Source organism: Taurulus bubalis, assembly GCF_910589615.1.
Source record: "Taurulus bubalis genome assembly, chromosome: 1".
Classification (NCBI taxonomy): Eukaryota; Metazoa; Chordata; class Actinopteri; order Perciformes; family Cottidae; genus Taurulus; species Taurulus bubalis.
In genome coordinates this window covers 37,912,907-37,934,218 of record NC_136589.1, presented here as the reverse complement: position 1 = coordinate 37,934,218, position 21,312 = coordinate 37,912,907, and the positions used below count along the sequence as shown (strand labels likewise).

At 42.7% G+C, this 21,312-nt stretch overlaps 1 protein-coding gene across 1 annotated transcript in view; it reads left to right on the top strand.

The window, feature by feature from the left end:
- mib1 (MIB E3 ubiquitin protein ligase 1) overlaps positions 1–5,195 on the top strand; it is a gene marked incomplete at its 5' end in the record, with an annotated part of 49,665 nt that extends 44,470 nt beyond the window's left edge. The window contains 7 exons of the mRNA XM_079227056.1: positions 91–272; positions 1,060–1,252; positions 1,355–1,433; positions 1,529–1,684; positions 3,252–3,323; positions 3,947–4,047; positions 4,879–5,195. Coding sequence (XP_079083182.1) covers positions 91–272; positions 1,060–1,252; positions 1,355–1,433; positions 1,529–1,684; positions 3,252–3,323; positions 3,947–4,047; positions 4,879–5,019 — 924 coding nt within the window. The 3' untranslated portion in view covers positions 5,020–5,195. The remainder of the gene's footprint in view (positions 1–90; positions 273–1,059; positions 1,253–1,354; positions 1,434–1,528; positions 1,685–3,251; positions 3,324–3,946; positions 4,048–4,878) is intronic.
- Between the last annotated feature and the right edge of the window lie 16,117 nt (positions 5,196–21,312).

Genomic DNA, 21,312 nt, shown 5'->3' with positions numbered 1-21,312 from the left:
TCAACTTGAAAACAATCTTTTATGTCCAAAGTGCCTGATGTACTTCTGATGTATCTGTTTGTGTGTGTGTGTCTGTCTGGCTACCTGCAGTTAATCATGGGCCTGGGCACCCAGGGGGCAGAAAAGAAGAGTGCAGCATCCATCGCCTGCTTCCTGGCAGCTAACGGCGCGGACTTGACCATTCGTAACAAGAAGGGCCAGTCCCCTCTAGACCTGTGTCCAGACCCCAGCCTGTGCAAGGCTCTGGCCAAGTGCCACAAAGAGAAAAGCAGGTAAACATCCCTTGAAGGAATAGTTTGACATTTTAGGAAATATACTATTTGCTTTCCTGCCAGGAGTTAGATGGGAAGATCAATACCACTCTCATGTCCGTCCGTTAAATATGAAGCCGGAGTCTGAAGACAGTTGGCTTAGCTAAGTGAAAACTGGGAACCGGGGGGGAAACAACTCACTTCTCTTGTTGTTTTGTTATGTATATTGTATGAATGTAATGCAATGTCTGGACTGTAGGTAAAAAAATAATCCAGCCACTAGCACTTCTAAAGCTCAAATAGTTATTTGTACTAAAACGGAGGTGGAAAATTGTCAATTTGTGGATTTACGGTGGTTTACTTTTTATGCATAGTTGCTTTTTGGGGGGGATTAACGAGACTTTCATCAGACTATGTCTGGTCGTATCAAAACAGACGAGCAGACCTCAATTTTGTGACCCATTTTATTTATTTAGTTTCACTTTTATGTGGCCAAATAAAACGTAACCGTTAAATCAAACTGCCATCACGATGCTTTAAACAAGAAAGAAACCTTTGTTACACACAGCAATGTGTTTGGTGTTATTTATAAATTCAGAAAAAAGGAACCGTCTCAGGAAAATCATCAATAACCTTATTGATTTCCCTTTTTTGCAAAAAATGTTTCCTTTTATTTTGATTTTTTTCTGTTCTTTTTTCTGTCTCTCTTTGTCCCCCCCCCCCTATTTTCTTTGTTCTCTGTCAGCTTTACTCGCTTGTAACCTCTCCTTCTCTGACACTGTTGTGGTTTTCTTCTCTATTGTTTCAGCGGCCAGGTGGGCGGCACTCGCAGCCCGTCTCTGAACAGCAACATTGAATCTCTGGATGAGTGTATGGTGTGTTCAGACTTGAAGAGAGACACTCTGTTCGGGCCCTGCGGACACATCGCCACTTGCTCCCTATGCTCGCCTCGTGTTAAGAAGTGTCTAATCTGCAAGGACCAAGTCCAGTCTAGAACTAAGGTACCAGAAGCAGTGCCACTCTCTCTGCTACCCGGAAATAGCAACGCGACGAGGAGAGGCTGCTTTTATTCGGTTCTGTTGTCTGATTTGTCCCCTCCCCAGATAGAGGAGTGCGTAGTCTGCTCTGACAAAAAGGCAGCCGTTTTGTTCCAGCCCTGTGGCCACATGTGCGCTTGTGAGAGTAAGTTCCACCGTGGCATCTTTCTGAATCAAAAGCAAAACACACAAAAAGACTTTGCATTCAAGTGTGACCAACATGTGTTCTGTTGTCTCCAGACTGTGCCAGCCTCATGAAGAAGTGCGTACAGTGTCGGGCTGTAGTTGAACGCCGCACCCCTTTTGTACTTTGCTGTGGAGGGAAAGGTATGGAGGATGAGGCCGCTGATGATGATGATGATGATGATGATGATGATGATGATGATGATGACCTTAGTGAGTGAATCTTCCACACGTTCCCTTTTAATTCCCCTTTTATTTTCCTTTTTTCCTTCTTTCTTTTCTAGTTTCCACTTCTTCTTTTATATCTGCTTTAGCCTGTTTTTATATTTTGTGTTGTTGCTGCCTTGCTTATGCATTTTTACTTTTTTTGTTTGCACCATTGATACATTGTTGTTGTTTTTTTCATCCTAGTAGACGTGTAGAAATGTACAACTTAAGTCAGACGTTTGAATTAGTTAATCTTGCTTTCCAAACTCTTTTCCACTACTAGATCTGGTATGTTTTAATCGTTGCAATCATTTTGATAATTGTATTTGTTCTAGCTTCTATTTAGATACTGGCTGAAATGGACAGTGGCGTCACAAGTGCTTGGCTGCCTTGTCTGAAAGTCGCCCAACTAGATCTTCCAAAGAGAGCGGATTTTGTGTGTTAGATCATAATCTTTTTATAAGTAGAATCTCGGAAGCCATTTCTAAATTGAGTTTTGCTGACCCGCACTGAGTAATACAATAATGTCCTAATATACAGTCAACCTGATTTCCTTATTCATGTTTCTGTGGCCTCCTAAAGTTTGACTAATCTCATTTGCATCAAATGGATGAACTTATTTCTAAGTGTATGCTAAACTACCTTTAGTAATAATGAGATATATATATATATATATATATATATATATATATATATATATATATATATATATATATATATATATATATATATATATATTCATATTTACATGATAGTGAAGAATAACTAAGGAATTTCACTTTTGGAATGATGAAATACGTAAAATATAAAACCTGACAAGTGCTGAATGTCATCCGTTTTACCCAAAATTGGGATTCAATGTAGTGTGTAAATATATTTATTTTTTGGTTGCATTCACAATCCATCTTCTTGTCTCCAAGTTGAACACAGTTTTGTATTGCCCATAACCTTCTTTTAGTGGTGCATCTCACCAGTGGTTACTCCTGTCGTGTTTTGTTTGAGTTAAAAGGGAAACTGTTGTAAGTTCACTAACTTCATGGTTACCCCTGTGTTGATTTATTTTTACACTTGTCAGCTTGTCGGAAGGCAAATATTTCTTGCAGTCGTTACCAGACGTGCAAAACGTGAATGCAGACCCTAACACTCATACACTCATGCAAGGGGCAGCATTGGTTGTTTATCTACTCTTCCTCCATCCCAGTAACACTGACTGTTGTTGTCCGTTACAAAAGCAAATCTAATGCACGAAATTCATCCGTCGCTGTGATTATTTTGACTCCCTACTCTGACATATTGTATAACTTCTAACTGTGAGTGAAAGCATTAGACTCTTGCTTCATATTGGCTGACGGCAAAAAAAGGAGAGAGAATCACCTGCCGCTATGCATTTTAACAATATATTCTACATAGAAGAGGCTCTATTTCCCTTTCTTTCCCAGCTTGCTGGCTTTTTCTTCAAATTATTTCTCTAAACCTCCCTTAGAGGCTTGTAGTGAGTAGTTGTAGTCCCCAGGCCAGCTGTTGAGCTGGCAAGGACGGCTCCCACTATAACAATGTGACTGGTTATTCCCAGCAGGGAGCTCTAACACTATGGCAGGGGGATCGCAGGATCTTCTCCAGCCCAACAATCTGGCACTAAGTTGGTGTAAGTATACCTCTATGATCCCCTCCCTTATCAGACCCTTTTCTTAAAGAACTCCCCCAGTGCTGCCCTGGCCCCTCCCCTTAAACCCCCTCCCTTTCTTTTTCAGTGACACACACACACACACACCCCGAAACAGTATATGTTGATTCAGTACATGGCAGATGTTTGCCAGCTAATTTGTTGAGCGCTCAGATGATATATTCCACGTAGTTTCAAGCTGGTATCTCATGACACTCATTCATCCTGTGGCTCCTACAATGCCTATGATGTTTTGTCCTGTGTCAGTTTATAATTTAGATAATTACAAAGGATGCATTTCTGAATTCAAGTCATTTAAAAATGAATGCAAGGCCAACACTGACCGCTAGAGCCCAATATATTTAAATTCAAAGCACATATGTTTGTGATCCATGCTTGTTTGTAAAACACATGTTTTAAATAGAATCTGTCTCTCGGCTGGTTTCAGTTTCGGCTGCATTTCAGTTTTACCGGCCATATAGTTTACACAATATAGAGGTGAAGTTTGATTTGGCCGCTAGCGCAACCTCTTTGTTTAGTCTCTCTGCTGGTAACTGAATTCCCTTTTTTCCCCTCAATATGGCTGTGTTGTTGCATCCAAACAGCCAGTGGAAACATCCCAGCTTTGCAGAGAGACAAGGACAACATCAATGTCAACGCTGATGTACAGAAGCTACAGCAACAGCTGCAGGACATCAAGGAGCAAGTAAGTCCAAACTGTCGATAGTGGAAGTCGGCAGGTGTGGTACTCTCACTTTTTTGCAGTTAATTTCACGCAATATTGATGTGTTTTCTTAATTTATGTATTTATTCGACCATTAGACCAGAAAAGCAGAAAATAGTTTTAAAATGTCCAGCATTCTCAGTTTTCTTTTTTTGATAATCAATTTACAATCCTAAAGAAAAGAATCCTCACATTTGAGAAGCTTGAGCCCTCAAATCCACAGCATTTGTATTGATGCATCATTTAAATGAGTAATCCTTCATTAAAAGACCACACGCAGAGGTAATTAATGATGGGCAGCGGTAACCGGAAGCTTGAGAAGAAAGCTTGTGACCGGAAGTCATCGGTTCGATCAACCCGGACCGACAGGACATATATGGGTGGGCAAAGTCATTTTAAAGAAACAGCCCTCATTACCACCACTTGCCCTTGAGCAAGGCTCTTAACCCCAGCTGCTCAGTATCCAGCAGATTAGGCTGTGGTTGTACCGGACAGCAGTGATCTTTCTGGAAAAGAAAGATCATTGCTTTCAGTGAAACTTCCCCGTGAATAACTAACGATGAAAAGAAGCGGCTGCATTAGCGAGTAGCAATGCCTCACAAAGACACTCGAGGCTCGACCGTTTCTGCTAAACGCATAATGTTTTACCGTAATGTGGCTAAGATGGACACACCAACCAAGACACCAACCATGTGTGGCGCGTTAACTACCAAAGAAGAACAAAATCAAACAGGGTGATGTCTCATGTTATGTGTGTTATGTGTTTGACAGTTGAAATGACTTTATCACAACCAAATGAACTTGTGATTGCAGACTATGTGTCCGGTGTGTCTGGACCGGCTGAAGAACATGATCTTCATGTGCGGCCACGGCACCTGCCAGCTGTGTGGGGACCGAATGAGCGAGTGCCCCATCTGCCGCAAGGCCATCGAGCGCCGCATCCTCCTTTACTAGATCCCGCCCACCCCCACCCACCCTCACAGACTTTCTCTTCTCTTAAAGCCCTCACCGAACGCTCCCGCAAAGGCACAATCACACCAGCTGCTGCTGCTGCTGCTGCCGCTGCTCACCATCCCCACAGCACCCGAGTCAGCCAGCCAAGGGCGTCCTCACATGTCTTATTCGACACAACCTATGCTCTCTTAAAGCTTTGTGATCAGATGGAAGGTCTGTTACAAAACAAGGAAAAAATATGAATCGACTTTTATCAGTTTTGCTGTTTCTATTGTGTGTTCTAATTGCGGCAAGAAAAAACTTCACACGCGTCGCCTTTTTTCTCATTTTTCTCTCTTGCCTTTCTTCTCCCGCCATCATCTTCTCACCCTCCTCTCTTGTGTGATTCTCTGTTTTTACTTGATATGTGAAAGTTCTTTTCTCTGAACGAGTCCACGGTGGCTCCTTTTTAGCCTCCGCGGTCTTGGATGTGAACTTTTAAGGGGCTCACTTCTGGATTTCATCCCAGAACCAGCTCCCAGCTAACTCAGAACTGAAGAGGAGGCGACAAAGACGTCGGCCCCCGTTCCCCGATGATGTAAAGTTCTCACGCATCTGTCGCAGTCGATGCCGGCTGCAGTCGAGTTTTATTGTATTTGTACATCTTTATGCACGTGTATTGGTATCGGAAGCTCCAGATGTGGATTTTAAGTACTTAATTTTTCCGCGACAGAACAGCAAGTTTGTGACACATTACTGTTTTGCACCACTTAAAGGTTCCGTGAGTGTTTTTAGCGTCATGTCGGTGTTCAGCTCGGCCGTTGTGACACTCTGTGTGCCGACTGTCCTCGCAGTTGAAGACCAGACGTTGGCGGTTTTGCACTAGAAAAGCCGAGTCAGGGTAAAAGCTCTTTTCTGCACTAACTTTGGAGGGCCGCTTCGGCTCGGTGGAGTTGTAGTAACTGTCGTATCGAGATCAGCGGCGTCGCAACACCCCTCAAGGCGGCAAATTCCTCAGCCGCCGCGTAGCGATTGAAGACGAACCCACACACACACTCATCCGGCTTCTGTCCAGTGATCAGCCCCTATCGTACCCGTTTTGTTGTACACACAAAACCTACATGATGCAAACACCTCTGGAACAAGAGTATCTTGTCACAACTTGATGTTTAAACTGTTGAGACTTGGTGGTATTGTCTGACAAAAAAATGTACATTTCAATGAGCAGTGCTAATTTACCATTGACATCGCTGTGCCATTTGCTTCCAAAAATCTACTTGTGAAATAACTTGTATGGGGATAAGGTGCTCTATATCTTGTATTACTTTTTTTATTTTATTTAAGTGTATTTCCTTTTTCTCAAAATCGACATTTATTTGAGCTAGAGAGTACAATCTATTAGAACACTAAGATGGAAATGTAGAATAAATTATTTTGTATTGCTGCCCAAAAAATAGGATTTATAGGTAACACTGCCTTCCTAATATGTAGCCTCAAAGTCTCTCTCTAACATTCTGCTTTGATATTAATGTTGATACGTTTGTGATGTTTTTTCGTTGGCAATAGCTTTCTAGCAATCATCAGTAGAAGCATTTTTTTTTTCCTTCTCTAAAATAGATCTGTAAGCCTAACTTGTTCATTTGTGAAACAGAAGAAAAAAAGACATTTTGTTGTCAAAAGTGTCAATTATGTTTTCATCAGTGTTTTATTTGGGAGGAAAGCTAATGATTTTATAAAGACAGAACTGCCTTACCTGTTTTAAAAGGCAGTCGCCCACCTGGAGACTCAGCAAGGAGGCTAGCTCGCTCCGCTATGTGGGAATTTGCATCCGCATAAGAGCATTTTTTTCCCTTACTTCTTTCGACTGAAAGCAACTTTTTTGAGTACGGTTTTGATTATTTTCATTGATCATGATAACACTTAAAGCTAGAAGCACTAATACGCTTTACGGTAGTGTTGTCTTGTTATGGTTGTTATGAAAAAAAAAAGCCTATTTTGTACTTTATTTTCAAAAATACCTGTAACTGTCCTGTTGGAAATGTATCGGTAGTATTTTTCTTTGGCATGAATGTTTGACATATGCAGTACGACACGTATCATGGAAACCGTTCAGTCTGTATTGCTAATAAGTGCTTTTAAAAACAACCATATAGCTGAAATAAAGTTCTACATGAACCACAGGACATTAAAAGTGCGGCTCGTTTATCTAACGTCGACCGCGTGGTTCACTGGGTCGTGTTTTTTGTTTTGTTTCTCAAGTTGAGCTGCGATGTAGTCGGCCTCCCTCTCACGAGCAGAGCATTAGCATGTAGTTTCTTTTCTCCTGCTGTGCAGCGTCTGCCTCACAGAGGAGACGGGCAGGCAGAGAAGGGGGAGGTGTGAGCTAATTGAAAAATGCTAACACCTAATAATGACTCAGCACCAGTGTGCGATAGGTCAGCTATGTTAATCACAGAGAGAAAAGAAGCACTCTGGACAGATGAGAGGGACCCGAATAGAGTGATGCAGCTCCTTCCAGTGAGCGGCGGCGACGTCGTCTCGCAAAGGCGTCGCCTCCTCGCACTGAGAAATTATGTCCAAAGGCCATTTATGTTGACTAGTCCATTCATAACCTGGACATCTCTGGGCTTGGCTAACACACAGTAGTATGCAGCAGCAGCAGCTCATAACAAAGGCATTCATCATGCTGTCACCTTCTCACTCCGTCAGTGCTCGCTGACGGTAGGGGAGGCTTCGACATCTTTTTTCTTTTCTTTTTTTTTTTTTTAAATACCCTCTCAGATCTCTGGGACTTGGCTCGAGGCCCAGACGGGTTGGTTGTCATTTCTGTGGCGCTTTGTCATTTTACACTCAAGTACCTGTCTTTTTAAAAACGACGGGCCTTCATCTGGGTTACCTGTTACGGTGTTAGACAGCGAGGTGAATGGCAGCTGCTGCTGCTGCCCTTTTTATCACCATTTCCCGCATGGAGAATAAACGGTCTACGGTCATAAGTATGTGGACGCCCCAGCTGTTCAGCTTCACACAACGGCACTGTGAGAGGAGACTTGATTTGTAGATAACCACATTTTCCCAATGCTCATTAGGACGATAGAGCTGCTTTAATTATACTAATTGTGTATGTTTTACTGTTCAAGATGTCTCTGTTTTGGTGAAGATAACTACTTAATGCTTTGCCCATTGCCTACAGGGATAGTAGTGATGTGGCTTGGTCGGAGTGATACGCCGCAGTGCAGTGATGTATACAAGTTATTTACTTTATCCATGACCGAAAAGTATGGCTGCAACTAAAGCTTCTCATCGTCGATTAATCTGCTGCTGATTTTCTTGAACAATTGATGTCACACAATGTTACACCTCACAATTTTCCAAAACCCAAGGTGACCTCTTCTCAACGTCTAGTCCAAAACGCAAATCCATCCCATTTACAACAGAGAAAAGCAGCAAATCCTCGCATCGGATCAAGCTGGACCTGGAGAAAGTTTGTGTTTCTTGCTCAATAAACTATGTGTTATTATGCTAATATTGTTAATTGAGTAGTTTTGGGGAAGGCCCGTTACAGCCTACCATCAGTGATGGAAATCCTGCAGCCAGGTTCCAAAATGCTGTGATGGGCTGCATATTAATGCCCAGAGGTTTGCATGTCTATATACACTACCGTTCAAAAGTTTGGGGTCACCCAGACATTTTTTTTGTTTCTTTGCAATTTATGGCATGGAATAGCCTTCATTTCTACGAACAAGAACAGACTGGCGAGTTTCACATGAAAGTTCTCTCTTTCTGGCCATTTTGAGAGTATAATGGAACCCACAAATGTGATGCTCCAGATACTCAACTGGCTCAAAGGAAGGCCAATTTTATAGCTTCTCTCGCGAGCATAACTGTTTTAAGCTGTGCTAACATAATTGCACAAGGGTTTTCTAATCATCCATTAGTCTTCTATGTGATTAGCAAACACAATGTACCATAGAACACTGGAGTGATAGTTGGGCCTCTATACACACATGTAGATATTTCATTAAAAACCAGACGTTTCCACCTAGAATAGTCATTTACCACGTTAACAATGTATAGTGTATTACTGATTAATTTAAAGTTATATTCATTGAAAAAAAAACAGTGCTTTTCTTTGAAAAACAAGGACATTTCTAAGTGACCCCAAACTTTTGGGCAATCCTCTGTATGACAGACCATGAGAATCGACTTCAAGCTGAACAGAGACATTCCGGGAGGGGAATGTCCGGACCAGGCAGATGTCCATCACCCCGCCCTGTCCCGCCATGCCGACTGACCGTCAGGGTGCATGGAGACGCCACTATCTCTCCCCCTGGCTGCGGCCTGATCCTGGGGGAGGATCCCTGACCGGCCGCTGCGGTGTTTTGCTGACTGGACTGCAGGGGTTGTTACTCCCACACCAGGGGGGGGGGGGGCAGCTAATCCACCGGCCGCCCTGCGGAGTGTGAGTGATGGTGGCTCGGCACTGCGGGCTTCACCGAGCAGCAGATAGAGACGAATTGGACCCCCCAGGGAGAAGAAGAGTGGGGCAGCCATGATCAGAAAAATGACCGTGCTTTAAGTTCTCTGCTGTGATCACTGAGAAGGGGTCAGTGACATCCATCTGCCGGTGGAGTCGGCATGCCGCAGGGGGAGGAAGGTCCGCGCGACCCCTCGGGCTTTGCCCTTGGCGGCGGTTCTGAAGTTCTGACCCGACAGGAATGAATTTACTCGTGCTACATTTACTGTGAAACGAAGCTCTGACGTGCAGCTTTCAGAGCACATCACAAGGTGGCAGTACATCCAATGGCTAAACCCTGTGGCTCGCTCCCATCATACATGCGTTAATATGTGTGGTGCAGAGGGACGAGTCAACCAAATGTACATCAAGTCACGCTCGAAGCATGATGGTTACATCATTCATCACTTTGAAACAGGGTTGGTGATCCTCACCTTCGGCGGCAGCAGGTACAGCAGCTTAAATCTCCTATCCCGTCTTGATTCAGAACTTGAACTCAACATGTTGGGGTCCCAGGTGTGCTCTCGGTTCCTGCTCGAATCAGTAAACTGCCCGAGCAAAACTAAAGCCCAGAAACAAGAAGCGAATATCTGAAAATGTCAAAGTCTAAGCGGAATAAACAGGAGAAGCTTTTTTCTTCTTCTTCTTCTCCCTGATTTCACTGCATTGATTTGTGAGGTCTCAGTGGAGGATGGTGTCTACGTCTGGCTTTCCACCCACAGAAAAGAGTGCAAAGTTATTATATTTAATCAAAACATTGTCTTTATTACACATTATTTTGTCAGACTACAAACTCTCAATGTCAGTGTTTCTCCTTTTTTTTTATTTTTAACCTGCAGAAATCAATTCCTCCCCAGATTTAGTTGGACCACACAGATAAAGAAAAGGGCTATTTTGGCCACTTGGGCTTTCCTTCCATGTTGGAAGGAATTGATCGCTGGCCGTCTGAAGGTCCTCTCTTTCTCCCTCAAGTCATGCAGTTCAGAAGTCTGGTTGAATTTATTGTCTCAGTTTATGGTCGAGCTGAGCAAAGTGCAATCTGTCTGTCTGGGCTCTTCGAGGAAGGGAAGGGCCGAAAAGATTTGTGTGCGTCACATTTTGGGACCATTTTTTTTTAAACTTTTGATAGGGGTCATTAGTTAAACTGAGGGCATAAACGGTTTTAGTTCTAACTGCTGCTTCATTTATAGTGGTTTAGCATATATACATCGTGGTTCCAGTTATCGCTAACCAATTAGTTTAAGTCACTCGGCGTCCCCAAATGTGATATAATCGCACGTGTGTGTGTGTGTAGCGTGGCTCGGTGTACCTGAAAGCAACAGCCCCACCTCCACAGTAAAGCCATAAACTCCTACACATCCCTCCTCAACAACATATAGGCCCCTGACGTGCTGATTGCTTTATTGATATTGATCAGGGCAAAGTGTCAAACCAGTCGTCCATCTCTCTCTCTCTCTCTCAATGGTGGTAATTGTTATTTATGCATGCAGAGGGAGAAGGTTAACACAAACAACACTCAGTGAAGTCCTACATATGCTGGGACAAAATTCCTAAAAAAGTCAAATGAGAAAGAAATTATTTAGCGAAACATCTTGTATGTCAACTACTTTTTTGTGATTTAATAATAATAAAAAAATTCTCTGCAAATAAATTAAAATTTCTCTTTTTTTACATTTTGTATTATATGAACCTAAATGTGCAGGTAGGCTGATATAATACAAATGATTTCCAGCTCTGTGTTTCAGGACAATTTGCTTCAATTGTAAACACTTTGCCGGGCATTATCACAGTTAATTTACCTCCTCTTTAAGCTTTGAAGACAAGTTTTACGTTGTCAAAATCATTCATTTTGACAACGTAAAACTTGGCTTTCAACATCCCCCAAACCAGATACTCTGTGGCTTTTGACCTATTGCTTGTAGCCACAGTCAGTGCTGTCCTTATCATCCCAGCCGATTGGAGGCTGGAGCCTGCAAGCCACATTTACAGTGCAAATGTTATCGTTCCAATGACACTTTAAACAGTCTTTATCAATATATAGTCATTCAAGGTTTATGAGCTTTGATAAAATGCCACTAGCCATGCAGAGCCATTACAACGTGTGGTAAAACGCATATGCAGATTGTTAATTACTGTTTTCTGTGGATTATCTGAAACTTTTAATGCTCAACAGGTAAAATAAACAACTCTGCGTGTCAAGAGGACGAAGTGGCCCGAGTGCAAAAGATATTGATTTCCTCCTCAGGAAAACCAGCCTAAGGGCAAACTACAGTGTGAGTTTGGCAGAACCTTATCATCCTATTATCTTTAAAAACAGTGGGTTATCATAATTGCTTACTTAATAATTCTATAAAACTGTGGAGGTGCAACCTTTGCCTGGGTAGTAAACTGTATAGTGCGTTTGATGCTGAGATTAAAAAGATTCCTGACGGGGTTAGAAATGCTGCAACCTATTCATTTTTTATAAGGTAGATTACAAACACAAACACAATTTCCAGTAAAATGTTTTTAAACGCGTAAATAGATCATGAATAAGTGGATTATTTTTACACAAAGCATTACTTTTAAAGAAATAGTATAACGCTAATAACATAAATCAATTTTTTTGTATTTCTTTCTTTAAATAAAACAACGTAATAACTATCAGTATTGTCCTGTCAAACCAGAGCAACTAGTCAATTATTCAAATAATGAAGCAATAGTGGCACTACAGCTCTCTTTAGATGCACTTAATTTCACACCTCGGCGAGTATGTAGAACAATGGGGTAGACATACTTAATCAACAAGTGCAAACCTCCTCACATTTAACTCTCAACTAAGCAAACACGGTGGTGTTGATGACACTGTTCTCCTGCATGGTGCCAGGTGAGGATTTCTAAACAAGGTTAGCTTTGGGATCAGTGTTAAAGCCGCATGCGAGGAGTGAATTCAACAGTTTGTAATCCTCGTGAACCCAGATAGAGACAACAAGGAAACTCCCCGAGCTAGAGTTAACTCAATTCTGAGTAATCCTTTTTCTTTTTTTTGTGTGTTTCTTACAATTTCTTGTACTACTGAATCGAAAGAGGGGGTTCTATGGAGACAGCAAATGCTACAAAGACACGTTGTATAACAAAACAAGCGCACATCTGACAGGTGCTCGCCTCCGCCGAGCAGGCAGTAACCTTGGAGGGAGTAGACAGGAATGTTGCAGCCCTATCTGAGCTCAGAGGAAAATACTGACTGCAAAGGCCTTTTTTTTTGTTGTTTGGAGAGAAAAATCAATATTCCAGAGTCCATCACACAGGCAGGCATTTTCATGTCCTTTTTTTTTTCTCCAGGTGGGTTCCAGCTATGTGAAACAAGCTCAGAGTGACCCCTGGAAAAAAAAATAGTTAATGCCTAACTTCTTTATCTTTGTTTTACAGCCGAGGGTTGTACCTCCAAATCAATACATGATACACAAATATCCCAGGGCTCCGTGTTCTAGACAGAGAGCGATGACGAGAGCTTGAGAGTGAGCCAGCTTCACACCACCTGGCAGAGAGAGAGGAAGGTCTTTTTTTCTAAAGGCCAGGAGCTTGGGCGAGAGAGTCAATGTAGAGAGAGAGGGGGAGGATAGGTTATATACTTCTGTGGAATGAAAATGCAAGAATTTATCAACACGTTCAACTCGTGTTTTGACAGTTTGAAGGTTGTAGCTGGCTAATGTCGGAAGAAAACAAATGTGAAGAGAAGATTTTGACATTTTGGGAACTATGCTTAATCACTTTCTCACTGAGCGTTAGATGATGAGATTGATACGGTTAGCTTAGCATAGGCTCGCAGACTGGAGATTGTATGGCGGCCTTAAACTTGCATTCTATCTAATGGCCATCAGGGGGCGACTTCTCCGGTTGCAAAAAGAAGTCTACTTGTATAGAAATATGTGAGGAAATAACCCTACTTCACACTTGATTTATTACCTCAGTAAACATGAGTTCATGGTCTCAATTACTAGTTTCAAGTCTTCTGTATTACAGTATGTATGATGATCATTTAATAAATGATGGTCCCATTTAGAGTAAAATAGACGAAAAAGCAGAATGTGCTTTAGGACGTGGCTAACTTGTGACTGTGGTGTTTTTACAACTTTAAATCTTTCACCGTGTATTTTCAGGTCATAGAGAATTAATTGTAACCTTTTTTGTCGCTTTAAAAATGTCTTATTCAGTGTTTGGTTGTACTTAGCTCCACCTTCTTGTGTCACTTCCCCTTGCCGAAAACCAAGATGGCGATGGGCAAAATGCCAAACTCTGGGTTTCATAACCGTAGTCAAAAACCAGTCGATAACCTTCTTAAATAGAACAAGATTTAATGTGACATTGAGAGGAGCTGCTAAGGTCAGTTTTATTTTTAAATTTTTTTTTTTTTTACAATTTGTTAATTCTTGCTTTGTGTCTGAATCAAGAGACTAATATAGATGTTGCACTGGATGAACCCCAACTCTGTTCATGTTAATGTTGAAGGTCTCCGCATGCAGCCTGGGAATGCAGCATCTGGACCTTGATAGCAGACCGGTGGACTTTCCACGCTGTTATTCCAAACACCTTTTGAATGGACAGCAGAAACTCGCTTGATGTTTACAGCCAGGACCAGCGAGCTTGAAGTTTTCTCTCCTCTCCGTGTCTACGCTGGACGAGATAGTTGATATCTGTCACTGCCTGGCACTCTGTCCCCGCAGACCTTGTAGCAAATCAGGGCAGCTCCCAGACAGATAAAATGCCACAACAGAGTTTCAGAGGTCTAAAGCAGGTTCCAATTCCCAACCAGTGTTATGGTGAGAGAAAGGAGCATCCACTCAAGTGGAGCACAGACAACCCCCCCCCCCCACCCCACCCCCCATTCTCTGATAGTAGCCGGTAATCTCTGAGGTCGACATGTCAGTCAGGTCCTGGAGACAGATGACGTGAGGCCCCTGATAGGCTGTCTCCAACGCAGGAGACGCCAGCCGGGCCGCACGGGCTCGCTGGGACAGAGAGCAGGACCCAAGGCGACGGACGGATGGTGTGGGGGGGAGGCGATGGGGGGAGGGCAGGAAAGATGGAGACAAGGTGGGTCAGGGAGGTGGTGTGGCAGAGGAATGCCAAGGCAGAGAGGGGTGGGGGTCACGGGGAAGGTCTCCTGATGAGCACAGAGACAGTTCTCTGCTGGAGATCGTTGCGTGGCTGACAAAGTTTACTTAACACCAACCCCTGTGAGCTCAGGTCAGCGGGGGGAGGAGACCCCGCTCGCCTCCTCAGAGAGTCAGATTGTTGATCTGGAGAACAGTGAGGAGGTAGAATGGCTCTGTTGTACTTTTTCTTTTTTTGTGGGGGGGGGTTTCACAACATCCGCGTTTACATATTGTTTTTCATCCAGATTGGATTTCCCGACTACATTTAAAACAAATGTATTGCTTTGCTGCAGCTGACTTTCAAAATCCCAGATGTTGGAGTTTCCCACAGTGAAATCCACCAACAAGGAAGTGTTTGCAAAAACGACCCAGCTTCTCACAGTTTAGCAGTGGTAACACCAAAAATAGAAACTGCTAAATGTTTGCTACCATGGATTGACTGTTTCAAGATTCTCTGCAAGTTAGTATATATATATATGTAATCACTTTAATTACATTCTAGCCTGGAAGGAAAGAAATAACAATTTTCGGATTCTTTTTTCCAGCCCATGAAGAAAACAGTCGTCCTGCCATCATCTGGCTGGGAACACGGTTTGACCTCACTCTTTACAAGGCCAAACAGCCAGACTGTTTACCTGAATGTCTACCTTATGATACTTACTTACTTAATACGTTAAAAAAAATCCCATGAAAAGACCAACACAGCTTTATAGTTTCACTACTTTCCGACTTCTCGAAGTCAATCCGCTCAGTCACAAATGTATTGATTCATTTAATAAAAAATGTAAAAGAAGGGGCTGACTCATTTTTTTTCAATAACAGCCGAACCACTTTCAGCTGCGGATTAATACACACATTAATACACACACACGGCAGCAGGACAGTGTATGTGGAACAATGGAGGTCTGTGGCACAGAAGGGAAAAAAACATTTGGCTACATATTGTGCAAAAATAAATAAAATGGTTATCTCATTATCCTTTCAAAATATCCTTTCAGTTATCATTGTTTTAGCTTTCTATAAAACAACTAGAAAATGACTTTAGTTAGTTTGATTACATACAAACATCTTCTGTTCATGTGCTTATCGTGGATGCATTTCCAACTGGCATCTGACACGTTCCTCCTTCCAAGAGGTCCCCGGCCCGGCCCGGCCTCAGGTACACTAAATGTAACACAAATTCCACATTTGTCCACTTTGTTTCACTTTTTTGGCTCTGTGCGCCGAAACAGAGATATAGTGTCACTAGGCAACTGACAAAGGCTATCAGTATTGCTTTAATATGTCAACAAATCCAGAGTAATCTTGAATGAGTAGCGATAGTCATTTGTTTAAGGTAAAGATGTTATCGTTTTTTACAAGCTGGCCGTGTTGGCTCACTTCCCCCCTGTTCTTTAATCAGAGTAAGTCTTCACTTTGAGCGCAGCAGACAGTTTCCCTGGATGGCATGCTACTGCCCGTGACTCCTATTAGATTACAGAGGAGATTTATCGAACCGGCTTCCGGTTCTCAGATAGGATAGTGACAACACTTATCTCCAGATATTCCCTTATCAAAAAACAATTTAGTGGGAGAACCCGACATTAGCCCAGATTTTTTTCACCGCCGAGTGCTCCAGCTTAGCCTCCTCAGTACAAGGGTCTGTTTGCACTGTGCACACACATCTGCCCGGGCGGAGAAGCATCAGCATTGCCTTAGTGCTCTCTTGATGTCACTGCCATTACGTTCGCATCAAGCTCTTGGACTTTGAGACTTGATCAATTCTGCTCGGAAGTGGAATACTGAAGGGAAAAAAAAATGAAAGAAAGAAAGAAGTGTCACAAGACGAGAAAGTCGTCAAAGGTTTCGGAAGTACAGGTGTGCGTGTGCATTTATGCACCAGTGGCTGTGTGTGTCTGTGTGTGTCTGTGTGTGTGTGTGTGTGTGCGGTTGACCCAGCAGCAGGGATGGGCCGAGCAGGCCACACTCAGCAGCTGGTGAGAGAGGTCACCACAGGAGATGGAGCCGGTGGGTCACCATGAGGTTATCCTGACCTGAGCTTTATTTGATGCCGCTTCTATTTATCAAGAACCGAGGGAGGCACGTGTTTCTGTGTAGTAGATTTGTGTGTGTGTGTGTGTGTGTGTGTGTGAGAGAGAGAGAGAGAGAGAGAGATAGAAAGCGAGGGATAATTTTGAAGCAGCTCCTACGATTTTTGACATAGGTGTTTAACAAATATTCATATTGGTGTAGGAAGCCAGAAGGCCGTCTGGGGGAGTCGGGCAGACAGATAGCGCTCACTCCTGTTACTATGACCCTGAGAGGGTTGCTGGAAGAGAGTGAAGAGAGGAGAGAATAACTGAGCAACACAGTTGTACGGAGCATGCCAAGGCTTTATGGAGCTAATAACAAAGTTTGACCTCCAATAATTGACCCTGTTCTGCAAACTTTTTTTTCTTTTCGGAGGGAGTGTCCCCCCGCCCTCAAACACCTGTTGGCATGTCAGATGAGATGATTCATGTAAAGCTGATGTGCCCAACAAGCATTCAAACTATTTGTTCTTTCCATGGATGATGCCTGTAAAAGGGGCTGCAGGTGCTTGGGCCAGGGGCACAGCCTCTCGGGGCCATGTTAACTATTAACGCAGCCATATAACACTGTTACTGATTACTGCCTCTCGCTCTCCAGGCTCCCACTGACCTGAGTCCCAGGTAGGAACCCCTCTCGGTGTGTATTTGCATGCTCTCACGGTGTGGCTTTTTACACACCGGCCTTCACCATGCGTGGTGTTGGAAAGCAACCTCCCCCTAGTCATAATTCTTCCTTATTCCTCTTCCTCTTCCTCTCCCTCCCTTTATTCCACCCCTCCTCGCTCCCTTCCCTTCCCTCCCACGCACACTTGTTCACGCTGCTCGGTCCTCTCCCTCACTGAATCTTTTCAACGACCTTCACCACGACCTTTATCCTCTCGGCCATAAAACGCAGAGATGTAAATATGTCTTGTGCAAAGTTAAGAGGAGCCATGTTGGTAGGGCCCCGAGTGCTTTACTGCGGGGGCAAAAGTCTAAGGTGTAGAGGACGCTGATGAATGACTCACTGCACATGTACAGCACGACACGCTGCTGGGAGATGAGGAAATGTCAAGGTGTTGTGCTGCAATGCAACACGCTTTGTGATAAGAGCTTATGTGACTTTAAGGTGTAATACTTCCATCATAGTGCAGGGAGATAAAGACTCTCGTTAGCTATTTAGAAATGGTTTCCCTGTCCAATGAAACGTCATTACAGGTCTGTAATGCGGTGCCTTGATTTTAAAACTTTATCTGTCGGCCGCTGTCGTTAACCGCCACGCAGTTCCAATTGTTCCTCGCATTGAGATGAGGAGAAAATGTGTGTCTTTGAGGAAATCCGTCAACATTTGGCGGAATTGCACTGGTCCCCTTTCTTTTCTTTGAGTTAGATGAGAGTAGATTGATTCCAATCTGTTGCCTGAGCGTTGAGTTGACAGCGAGAATCGGGAGGAGATTATTCTAGCTCAGCAAAAAGATTGGAAGCAGCGTAAATCAGCTGGCGAAGCGCTCTCTTTATTTCAGAAATGTGTCCACCAACACCCCCACAGCTCAATAACTAACTAACTTGTGTGTTATCTCGTTTGTTTAATCAGCAGGGAGTTACGTTTAAACGTCCTTAGAGCCTGTAACTCCCCGAAAAATTATATTGAACATCTCAGTGTGTGTACCTGTACGATGCATGTTGGTAATATTAGTAAGTCTTGAAAGTCTTGAACGGTTAACTTTTGAACATTAGAGTGAATCGGGCTCTTTCCCTTCTTTCAGTCTTCATGCTAAGCTAAGCTAATTGACAAATAGACAGGGGAGATGTGGACTAGCGACCTTTCGCATTGAATTCTCAGCAAGAAGGTCATTCAGAGTTTCCCTCATAACAATCTGTCTGTGTCAACAAAATATTATTTGCAGCTGCAATCAACTGTGAAGAAAGAGTTGACATTTTTTTTTGTCCAGATCAACAGGAACTCTACTTCTGAAAAGAGATGTCGCTGTTAAATTATTTTGAATTGCCACTTTTTAATATTGTTAGCCCCACAAATTAAATTCCATTCATCTCCATTGATTTGGAGTGGAGGCCAATTAATCCAAATCTTGCAGCAGACGAATGTATAAAGCAGTAAAGGTCATGGTCATCTTTACAGCGGTTCCACACGTTTTATTTCACAGCTCACAATGAGACACACTGCTGCTACCATCTGTGACCACAGCTCCATCTTCGCCTTGAGTCCCCGTCATTATCATGTTATGTTAATCGCATTTCATGGATAATATCAGCGGGTCCTGACCTCAGACCTCAGCGACGTCTGCCTGCCTGCATGCGGCATATTGAGGCTATAAAGGCCGCGTTCTAGCAGATCTGTAAACACTGGGCTTAGTGGAGCCTAAGCACCTATGCTGCTGTTCGGCGTCTATCAAAACAAACCACACACACACTGGCCGGGGGTTTGTCTTTGTGTCAAAGGGCCGGGGTCAAACCAGACGACTTCTCCTTTTGAAGTTTCTTTATTTTTAAAGACAGTTTATGAGTCCATAAAGGTATCGACCAACAACGTGCACCACGCACTCTATGTATGTTAATATTGTACCCTAGAACACTAACGCTGGGTGATTTTCACGCGAGCGATTGTGTTTTTGTTATTTTCATTGTGTTGCTTTTGTCTGAGTTGCGTGAGTCCTTGTGTAGCTTCATGCTGCTCACTGACGTTATTGAAGATGGGTTTTTACATTGAGGGGAGACTTTTTCTTCACAGGACAAGACTCACATGTCCCAGGAACATGTGGACCAAAGAAAAAGTTCATAGCTCCTTTATTTATATTTTAAATCATATTTTATTGAGGATTCCCTAATTCTTCACCCGATTTTGAGCCTTTTTTCAGGGTCTCCCCATGATATCTGTTTATCGTTTTATGAGAAGTTCTATAGGGTAAAATAAAAGAAGAGTACTTCAACTTGCCTTGTATTGTTGCATTTTAATATATTTTGATGAGAAGTATATTTTATCAGGTACATTATATCGGGTGAAATAGTGTTACTATTTTTAACGTTAGTGTTCTAGGGTTAAACAACGTACGGTATGATCGCAGCATTCTTGTGAAATAGCTGGCAATGCGGACGTGACTTTGACACTGAACGGAAGTCAGGCCAATGGTGAGTTAGATCCGCCATGTCTTTGGCCTCTTTTGTTGTGGCACAATGAAGGTTTTAACTGTACGTGCTGCAGATCGCACTGATATGGCCTCCTCCTTTCTATTTTTTATTTATTTTTTAAATAGGAGAATGGCAACGCTGCGTTTTAATTTCGCCGAAATATTCACACAAGGAAGTTTCTACATTCGAAAGCGATCAGTTACAGTAAAGTAGAAGGGTTAGTGACACATTGCTTTTCGACTAAGCGGCGTTTTTTTTTTTTTTCGGGGACAAAAAAAACTAACTGTCCCAGGTATTATACTCCCACCATGGGTAAACATGCAAACACGGCGAGCCACGGCTCCGCTTGGTACTGTACACACCGTTAGAGACGGCACAAAGGAAGGCGCGTGATTGGTGTGTTTGACAGCGATCTGATAAAACCATAATTGGAGCATGTAGAATGCATATGTTTCTCAGTCAAACAAAAGCCCCGGTCACGCCATAGAAACTGCCGCTCAATGTTTTCATTGTCTGGCAACTGACTAAAGTGAAGGAGAGGGCGACAGAAACCTCCAAGTCAGTCTGAGAGTGTGTTTAATGTGTGCGGAAGGGGAGCTGTGCGGGTGCGTGTTTGTCTGCATGTGTGCTAAGTGTGAGAGGCGAGGTTGCGCGGTCATGGAAGGACAAGCGCGGTGCAAAAGGCGGCGGCCATGTCTGGTGGCGCTCCAGACTCCTTTTGAGTGAAGCTCAAATCTTATCAGATCTTCCAGGGCTTATTTGTTCTTCTGACTGAAAAAGCTATAGACACATTTGAACACATTTTCGACCAGGATAGAAAGTTTAAATGTAATGTCAAGGCCAAACGTTGGTACTTCCTACTTGGAGACGGTTTCTTTGAAACATTGTCTAGCATGTTGCTGCTATTTCTGCATGCGTTCAGAAGGTCAGTTCACGCCAAAAACAGTTTGTTTCTAATCATGCATGTGCAGATAGTTTGGGTTTTATTTGCCAGGGAGATTTACGAGTTGCAGAGGGAATAGTTTTTATAAGCGACTTCCTCCCAACTGTTGATGGTGGCCTCTGTAAATTAATCACATTTAAGGAGAGACGCCGGCAAAGACATTGTTTTTTATGCACTATTTTGTGCTATTTTGTCTTCTTTCAGACTAGTGGAAAAGAAATATCCCAAATACACTTGTTTATATTTTTCTAGACTGTCTTTTTGTGTCTATAGATTTCCCCTAAATACACCAAAAGCTAGCATTATATAATGCCTAATTTTCATATTTAAACATAGCATTTCTGAAAACATGTAACAGAAACATGTTTGTCTTCATAGAAATAATTAACTGGGGAAGTTTTATGCTGATATTGTTTTTTGTCCAAAATGTATGACATTTTACAGTACATGTATTTTAGATCATATTTTATTGCTAAAAACATGGCACTTTTTTGTTATGGCTGTTGTGTATGTGTGTATGTTCGGATT